Genomic DNA, 10,295 nt, shown 5'->3' with positions numbered 1-10,295 from the left:
GTTGATCCATTAAAATTAGCCAACAACGGGTTTTACTACCTCAAGAAGTTCGATATTGTGCGCTGTTTTCATTGCAACATCGAGCTGGGATCATTTCGTTCAACGGATGTAATTTCCGAAGAACATCTCAAGTATTCAAAGGATTGTGGTTTTGCAAAACTCTGTGTTAGTAATAAAAAGTTTTATAGGATCGAATATATTGTGATCATCCTACTTATTACAAAAATTGTATGTATAATGTTGACTTATAATAAATACTGTTAAAGAAATGTTGTTGACCTTGCGGAGACGTTGACCGAATAATGCACACCTATGACTCGTCATTGCAGCCTGCAGCTCTACGGTTTCTTTTTAAGATCGATTCTCGATCTTCAGAAAAACCTTTCAAGTTTTTCAGCAGCAGTTGCTGCTTAAAAATGACGGAAAAGTTAAGCAAAGCTGAGTGAAAAAAAGTGGCTTTGAACACCACAGAATGGATTGTGTAATTTGATGTCTATGCAGGATCTCCTTAACCTTGAACGCCACTCATGTAAAGAATGGATGGATATTTTTTACTCATTTCTTCAGGATGGATATTCTTTAATTGTAGATCATATACAGGATGGATATTTGTTATCATACTTACGAGTTGGGTTAAATAAACAGTTGATTAAAAAAAAGTTTTTTATTATTAAAAAATAAACTATACATATTTAGGGTCTTAAGCCCACAACTCCTCATCCCAAAAGAAGATGGGGAGTTGTACAAACTTATACCGCTCCTCCTTAGGTTCAAATGGTGGCTGCCATGGGTCCTCTGGCAGTGGAGGCGGCGCGACCAAGGCAGCCCGACACTTGGCTAAATGTTTAGCCAAGTTTTTGGGCTTCACCCAATGGTTTTTTACCAAACCACATTGAACCACTGTTAAAAATAAAGTAATTAACAATTGTTAATAATTGGAAGAATACTTACAGAAGAGCTTCTTACCCATTGTTGCGACTAACTATCAACTGATATGATTGACGGTGTTTTATAAGAAGTCCCCTCCTTTATTACGAAGGACTTTAGCCAGACGGTTCAAGGTCTTTTAGTTTTCCTTATTGCTGTCGGATGCACCTTCATGCAGTTTAGTTGCATCCGCATACGTGAAAGTGAAAAAGGTTAACAAGTGAGTAATTTATGGGTACCAGAAGTAATTATTATTTTTTAGAATATGTATTGTTACAAAGTTTGGGAAGATGAAGAGGAAGATTTCATCTGTAAATGGTGCATTAAGCTTCAACAAAAAAATTGGTTGACGCTTTATCATATCCATTCAGTCGGACCAACTCATTATCAGTGCCATCACTGTAATTTAATTATATGTGATGAGGGACCAAGAAGTTGTAGGGGTGAAGAGGAGTGTCAAATTATGTATTATATAGACTATACTTCTGCAGTGCGAAGTGAAATATATTATGACACTGATGAAGAATTCGAAAGTAGTAGTGATAGTGGATTGGGGGATGAAACCTGTTTTGAATCTTGGTCCGATGATGAGATAAGTAGTGATTAGAGGTATATAAGGCATGTGAAAACATATATTGTATTAGTCTTGAATATGTGTAGAGATTAAAAGCATGAAAAGAAAATCGTGTGTTACTAAGAAGAAAACAGGCGGTTCAATTATTAAAAGAACATTAGATAAAATAAAGAATATAGAGTGGCATATTCCTTCCTATAAGTAAGTTAAAAAAAATATATACCATCCCAATACAATATTCTTTCCTCTAAAAGCTTCTGCGGTCCCAGAACTCAATTAGATAAAAGATTAGCAAGAGGTGATAAGGGTATTAATCCACTAGACGAGTATTGTAAAAAACACGACATTGTATACAGTAAATCCACCGATTTACCAACCCGACATCAGGCTGATCGTGAATTAATTCAACAAGCGAGTGAAAGACTTAAATCAAAAGACGCCTCAGTAGGTGAAAAAGCAGCAGCTTTTTTAGTTAAAAATATAATGAAGGGTAAAGTGAAGATCGGTTTAGGTGTGAAGAAGAGTAAACGAAAATCGCGTAAAACTCGGGTAGTAAAAGCACCCAACTTTACAGCAGCAAAACGTGGAGGGTTTCTACCCTTTCTTCTTCCATTATTAGGGGCTCTTGGAGCGTTAGGGGGTGGAGCTGCAGGTATTGCTACAGCGGTAAATAAAGCTAAATCAGATAAACAAATGTTGGAAGAAACACAACGCCATAATAAAGCTATGGAAAGCCTAAATACTCTTAGTACAGGGAAAGGGTTGGGAAAGAAAAGTGGAAAAGGTTTATATCTAGGACCTTATCAATGGTATTTAAAAAATTCTGGAAAACGCAACGGGCGTTAAATAATATTGAACTCGCTACAATAGTAAAAAAATTAAAAATTCCATATTTCCGTGGGATTTTTATGAGAACAAAACTACCCCACCGGATTAAATTATATGAAACTGGTATCATCAATATGGATCATTCTAAAGGTGAAGGAACACATTGGACAGCTTATATAAAACGACGAAACAATGTAATCTATTTCGACAGTATGGGACAATTACCACCCCCAAGAGAAGCTGTGAAATATTTTAAAAGTGATAATCGGATGAATAAAATCAGATATAATCATGATAGATATCAAAAATTTGAATCACATAATTGTGGACAATTGTGTGTAAACTTTTTATATACAAATGTTCGGAGAAGAAATCGATCATTAAAGGAGAAATAAGTGAAGCAAAATGTTGTTTGTATTTACTGGAAAATCATCTGTTTTAAGTGCTGATTTCAACCCACCCGTGGAAATTGAAGATGGGACATATGTGTTAGGATTAGTTTCATTTGAAGCGTTCAATAGTATTCCAAATGTAGATTCAGACATTAATGTGTTCAAGTTTGGTGGAAAGGTGTATACAATTCCTATTGGGTGTTATCAGTTACAAGATATTTCGAACTATTTAAATAAACAAATTGGAAAAGATTTTCCCGACGCTGTTTTGGAATTATATGGAAATCCAAATACTCTCCACACACATATTAAGTCAACACATGAAATAGATTTTAATATACCTAACTCAATCGGACCACTTTTTGGTTTCACTTCAACGAAAAAAATTAAAAAAAATACCGGGCTTGAATCAGATAACATAGCGGAAATAATGAGAGTGTCTAGTATTTGTATAGAATCTAATGTGACAGTGGGTAGTTTTAAAAACGGAAAAGAATCGCATACCCTACATTTATTTAGTATCTCTGTCCCACCAGGGTTCAAAATAATAGAGGCCCCTGAACATGTAACATACCTCCCACTCAATACCGATAAGATTCGAAATATAACCCTTAAAATAGTAGATCAAGAGGGGAAACTCATCAATTTCCAAAACGAAACCGTGACAGTGGTAGTAAATTTACAGAAGCAAGGTTAAGGTATGGGTCTTTTGTTCAAACCTTATAAACCCTATTCATGTAAGAAACTAGTTAGTAAGAAGAAGTGTGTGGAAGTGTTAACTACAACTAACAAACAATTTTTAATAAGTCTTGGATTTAAACTCGTGTAAAATGTTGAATGTTCAAGATCCAATATCTATCGATGATAGTATAACTAGAAAGGAATTTCAATCTTCGCTAAGTTATTTTTCTAATTTTAATCACAATGATGAAATCAGAATAAGTCTCAAGGAAGATTTGTGTGTTTTTCCAAAAGACAGTTATCTTTATATCTCGGGAAAAATAGTCAAGGCAAATGATACTTCACAAATTGCAACAGATACAGAGTTAGTGTCAAACGGTATATTATCCCTATTTAACGAAATTCGACTAGAGCTCAATGGTCATAAGATTGATTCTTGTACAAAACCAGGAATAACTTCAACCATAAAAGGATTGGTTTCGTTTAATCAAGCTGAAAGTATTAAATTAGGAAATGCAGGATGGTTCCCAGATAAACCTTGTACGATTGTAAAAAATGGGAAATTTAATGCTTGCATACCATTAAGTATGATTTTCGGTATGATGGAAGATTTTGATAAAGTTCTTGTAAATATGCCTCAAGAACTAATATTAATTAGAAGTAATACCGATAAAAACGCACTAATTAACAAAAAAGAAAATTCAACCGAGGAAGCTACCGTTGTCATTGATAAGATTGTATGGAAAAACAAACATATTACACCAAATTTAAAAGAAGAATTAGCTCTAACAAAAATAATTGAAAAAGGAAAAGATTTGATGGTCGGCTTTAGAACGTGGGATTTACATACATGTCCTCTCATACCAGGAACAAAAAAACATAATTGGCCAGTAAAAACAACAACCACTTTTGAAACGCCTAGACACATTTTAATAGCCTTCCAAACTGATAGAGAAGGGAATTTAAAAAAAGATTTCAGTGAATTTGATAATTGTAATATCACAAATATTCGAGTTTATCTAAACAATGAGGTATATCCATATGAAAACATTAATGTTTCATTTGAGCAGAATCAAGTGTCAACATTATATGAAATGTTCACTCAATTTAGATCAACTTTTTATAATATCAATAAAAGTGAAGTCAACATTACACTACAGCAGTTTATAACAAAATATCCACTGATTCACATCGATACCAGTAATCAACGAAGCAATTTAGCACAACAAGCTGTATCTGTTAGAATAGAGTTAGAAACAGAAAAACCTATCGAAGCAAATACAAATATCTTTGCCCTTTTAATATCAGATCGAATGTTTTCATATAATCCTCTAACGAAAGCTGTAAAAGGAGTGTGAAATGGAGACCGATAGTGTGATTGTGGACGTTCAAGGTTTTTATGTGGGAAAGAAAACATTTATTGTTAAAGAATTGGCAATTTTAAATAACCATCTACAAATGGAACATTATGTTTTCCAAGAACCCTTTAAATTTTCAAAATTATCCAACGATCGAAAAAGACAAGCTAAATGGCTTATGAAGTTCCACCATTGTATAAAGTGGCAGACCGGATGGATTGAACAGGAAAAGTTCAAGGTTATTCTACAAACAGTGGTGAAGAATGTTAAGAAGATTTATGTTAAAGGACTTGAAAAAGCTAATTATCTTCGAACATTTTTAAACAAGGATTTAATTCTACTTCCCGAAAATCCAAGTCTTCAATACGGTATCCCTTCCTGTATGAGTCATACATCACAAAATTGTATCTGTGCTCTAAGCAATGTTAAGATGTTAGCGAAGGCATTTTTTAATATCGATGTTAATAAAAAAAATTAAAATAGATTTATTTCCTTTGTTCAAAATAATGTTTAAAACAAGGTTAACCTTGTGATTTCCTGAAAAGAGGGGGGTTGTAGAATTGCATGGTTGCAGTTGCATATAAAAGATTAAGGAGTACAGTCCTACTTCAGTTTGCTTTCTCGTTAGCACTGTAAACATTATACCATAAACAATGAAAAAATTTATAGAATCTTTTCAACCGTGTAGTCAACCCTCTACGTCGAGAGGGTGTGAGTGTCATAAGTGTTCACAACAGAACGTAGAGAATCCACCCTCTACTCCACATGTTGAAACACAGCATTCTTCATCAGAACCCGTAAGTACCACGCTTTTACAAAGATGTCTGGAGGGTGAACCTGGTTGTAACCCTTACAAAAAAATAGTTATTCTTGAAAATATTTTGGTGCAACCACCCACCACTTTAGACATTAAACGAAGTGTGACGACTCCTACAATATTAGATATAAAACATGAGTCTGATATTCAAAATTATATTTCGAAAATGCTAAACCTTGAAACTCAAGAACTAATTGAATCGTTTTTTCCAAACCCTTCCACCCCTGACAAATCGTTACCCGTTTTATCAGATTCATTGTTTGAAACTGTTGATAGTCCTTCTCCACTTTCAAAAACATATATAATCTCACGTCGCTCAAATTCAGATCCATCAGTAAAGTCGAAAAGTGAGAGTGTTTTATCATTTTCATTTAATAAATCTGACTTTAACGAGTCGTGGGGAAAGGCAGCCCCCTCCTCCGATGAGTCGTTCGATTTTAATCCCTCTATAACATCTACCCCAAAATCTGAAATTATTTTTTCACCAAACTTATTCGATAGTAACACTTCTAATTTGGAAAAATTATTAACACCTCCAACAATGTTTATAAATACTCCTCCTCCTCCTCCTCCTTCTCCTAATCCCTTTCCTGATGAGGAAGATGACCTATATGCCAATATTCCTTCCCCAGTACATGAAGAATTAGATGACAAAATTATTAAAAGAATTGAAAGAAAACGTAAAGCTGCCATATCAAAAAGAAAGTGTTTGATTAAATTGCGTAAAAAAGATATTTTTTAATCGACACTTTTATGTCTTGTTTTTATGTTTAATGTTGGAGGAGTATAAATCAAAATTATCATGTTTTTTCATTGTTTATAAAGGATACTCTCTTTACAAAGGAGGTATGTGATAATTTTTATCAAATAATGGGTACTAATTGGTTTTAATTAAAGATCAAGTTCCCATGTGAAAAATGTGGTTTTCTATTCAAAACCAAAGAAACCCGTTTGAAGCATAGTGAAGCTGCTTGCAACAGACGTTTACAGAGTAGTCAAGGGAAAAGGAAGAGAGCGGTTGATTCAGTACCCAATTCAAAAAGATCAACCGGTAATTAACAAGTTGTTAATAATTATTAATTTATGTTTTACTTTTAGCATTTTGTGAAAGCTGTCAAATCACCATTCCTCAGACATCTCTTTGCAACCATTACAAAAGTGCTCAACATCTACAAAAAAGTTTGTTTAAAGTAGAAGATGGTGTGGCGTTAATTCAGAGTGCGTTTAAAAGTAGAATTGCGACCTACCGACTTTACCCCGATATGGATTATATAGATTTGAAACAGTTTTTTGCGAGCATTGATTCAAAATTCAAACAGTTACTAAAGTTACATTTACAGAAAATGAAAACGTTAAAAGTGAATCTAGAATTGTTTGGGTTTTACGTAAAGCAGTCGGATGCTGAGGATGAGTTTGAGGTCAAATCGTTTACGACTCCAAACAAGATTATCACTTTTGGTTTAGATTTAACAGACTACATAAATGATCAGAGGGAGCAACTGCATGAAAAAATGTTGGAGTTTGCAGAGAGACAATCTGGTAAGAAGCATTACATCATGTTTGTAGAATTAATTTTCTATTATTTTAGGATGGTCTTTAATTAAATTATTACACCTCGATATTAAAATCAACTATTACAACCCACTACGAGCTTCCTCTTACATCAGACTTCCACCGTACATTGCGAAAAAGCAGGCAGTTTTAAACGTAGTCAACAGAGATGTATTTTGCTTCGCCTGGGCCATAGTGGCTGCGTTAAGAAAACCAAATGGGAAAAAGACCTTAACAACATCTTACGAAGACTTTAATAGCGTATGTGATTTTAGTAATATTGAATTTCCGGTTAAATTAGATCAGATAAAAATTTTTGAATCTCAAAACAATATTTCTATAAATGTTTATGGATTAGAAGCGTGTTCAAACCAGGGTGAGAGAACTCATGATATAGTCGGACCTTTATACTATACAACAAATAAAAGAGCTACTCATATCAATCTCTTATTATTGGAAGATGGTTGTGGTAATCAACATTATGCCACAATAATAAATTTACCTAAACTTGTTAGAAGTCAAATGTCAAGACATAAGGGTAAAATATTTTTCTGCGATGGTTGTTTACAATCGTTCACTACTCAAAAATTACTTGATAGACATTTAGAAAATGATTGCAACCACATTGTTACGAAATTACCCTCAAAAGATCCAGTTATTAATAAATTTGGTAAAACAGTTCGGGAAGATATTTTAGAATTTACTGCTTTCCAACGTCAATTACCAATCCCATTTATTTTCTATTGCGATTGTGAAGCCATGTTGACACCTTTAAGTACAGTTTCACCTAATCCAACTGAATCATTTTCTATGAAAACGTTTAAACACATTCCATACTCTTGTGCATATTACTTGCACTGTTCGTTTAATGATTCTCTATCCAAATTTGTACTGTTTCGTGGTGAAAAGTGTATTGATGACTTTGTAGCAGCTTTGGATGCTGAAGTTCGTCATTTATACGAAAATTATTTTAGTGTTATAAAACCAATGATTCCTCTAACTCCAGAACAACAATATCAACATTTCATGGCAACGGAATGCTATTTATGTGAACAACCCTTTAAACAAAATGATGTAAAAGTTCGCGATCACAATCATTTTACAGGTAGTTTTAACGGTACAGCCCACCAATCATGTAACTTGCAGTATCAGATTCCAAATTTTATACCAGTAGTATTTCACAATTTATCAAATTATGATTGTCATTTATTTATCAAAAGATTAGCTTGTCATGAAGAAAAGTTGGATGTAATTGGTAAAACTACCGAAAAATATATAACTTTTGGAAAGTATGTTCATGTCGGTAACTATCCAGATGCAACAGGCAAAATTCAACCAAAATATTTAAAATTACGATTCGTGGATTCATTTCAATTTTTAGCTACATCATTGGAAAAATTGGCAAATACATTGGAATCACACCAATGTAATATTGTAAACAAATATTTTAGTATTGATGAGGAATTTTGTTTGATTAGACAAAAGGGTGTTTTCCCCTATTCCTTCATTGATGATTTTTCAAAATTAAATTATCCAAATTTACCAACAAAAGATGAATTTTTCGATAACCTTAGAGAACAACCAATATCTGATTCGGATTATGAGAGAGCTCAAAAAGTATGGAATGTTTTTAAATGTACAAATTTGGCTGATTACTCTGATATTTATTTAAAAACTGATGTGTTACTATTGGCTGATATTTTTGAAAATTTTAGAAGTATTTGTTTGGAACATTATAAATTAGATCCTGCTCATTATGTAACCGCTCCATCGCTTAGTTGGGATGCAATGCTAAAATCTACTAAAGTAAAATTGGAACTTTTAACCGATATAGATATGCTTCATTTTTTTAAAAAAGGTATTCGAGGTGGTGTTAGTTCTTGTATCAAACGATATGCCACCGCCAATAATAAATATTTAAAAAATTATGATGACTCGCTTCCAACAAGTTATATAACTTATTTTGACGCTACTAATCTCTATGGCTTTTCAATGATACAAAAACTACCCTTTGGTGCGTTCGAATTTTTAACTGATGAAGAAATTCAGCTTTTCGATATTTTTACACTTGAAGATGAGTCGGATATCGGATACGTTTTGGAAGTTGATTTGCAGTATCCCGAAGATTTACATGATTTGCATAATGATATGCCGTTTTGCCCCGAAAGCATATTACCACCCAATAGTAAATATCCAAAATTAATTCCAAATTTATATAACAAAACTAACTATATTATTCATTATAAAAATTTAAAGCAGTGTCTTAAACATGGCTTACAGTTGATAAAAATTCATAGAATATTAAAATTTAAACAATCCAATTGGCTTCAAAAGTATGTTGCTTTGAATACAAATTTACGCAATAAAGCACAAACAAAATTTGAAAAAGATTTATTTAAATTACTCGTTAATAGCGTGTATGGTAAATGTATAGAAAATGTTGATAAACGTGTTGATATAAAATTGGCTTCACACTGGGGTAAGAGAGGGAAACAATTTGGAGCTGAAACTTGGATATCTAAAGCAAGTTTTAAAAATTGTACAATTTTTTGTGAAGAACTGGTTGCAATTCAAATGAATAGAGTGAAAATCGTGTATGATAAACCTGTTTATGTTGGATTTTGTATTTTAGAATTGGCCAAGTATGTCATGTATGGTTTTTATTATGACTTTTTACAACCCCAATATAGAAATAATCTAAATTTATTATACACCGACACCGATTCATTCATTTTAGAGATTTTCTGTGATGATGTTTACCAAGATATTCAAGCAAGCAGTGAACGCTTTGATTTATCAAATTTCCCACGCAATAACCCTTATGGTATTACCCCAAATAAATCAAAACTAGGAAATTTTAAAGTGGAATTTTGTGAACAGGCGGTGAAAGCGTTTTATGGAACGGGTGCAAAAGCTTATTGTGTTGAATTAGAAAATAAACTAATTAAAAGAGCTAAAGGTATTAGTAAACACATCACCGAAACTAAATTACAACTTTTGGATTATGTAAAAGTTGTTGAAACAAATGCTACAATTATTTGTTGTATGTCTGTTTTTAAATCTTATTTACACGAAATGTTTTCTGAATTACGAAACAAGGTCGCTCTTTCTGGTTTGGATGATAAAAGGTTTTTAATAAAAAAATCACCAAAAACACTCGCTTGGGG

The 10,295-nt window shown here is 32.9% G+C and overlaps 1 protein-coding gene across 1 annotated transcript; it reads left to right on the top strand.

Moving 5' to 3' along the window:
• The first annotated feature begins 723 nt into the window (after positions 1-723).
• On the top strand, positions 724-1,541 carry LOC148165988 (uncharacterized). Its single transcript, XM_088049532.1, has 2 exons — positions 724-1,139; positions 1,190-1,541. Exon 2 carries the CDS (start codon positions 1,193-1,195, stop codon positions 1,532-1,534), a length of 342 nt encoding a protein of 113 aa, XP_087905658.1. The 5' UTR covers positions 724-1,139; positions 1,190-1,192; the 3' UTR covers positions 1,535-1,541.
• Positions 1,542-10,295: the final 8,754 nt, after the last annotated feature.

This window comes from Gnatocerus cornutus, unplaced genomic scaffold (assembly GCF_029298725.1).
Source record: "Gnatocerus cornutus isolate USDA-ARS CGAHR unplaced genomic scaffold, icGnaCorn1.1 ctg00000051.1, whole genome shotgun sequence".
Taxonomy (NCBI): Eukaryota; Metazoa; Arthropoda; class Insecta; order Coleoptera; family Tenebrionidae; genus Gnatocerus; species Gnatocerus cornutus.
The sequence above is the reverse complement of the archived record's forward strand: the minus strand, read 5'-3'. Positions and strand labels throughout refer to the sequence as shown.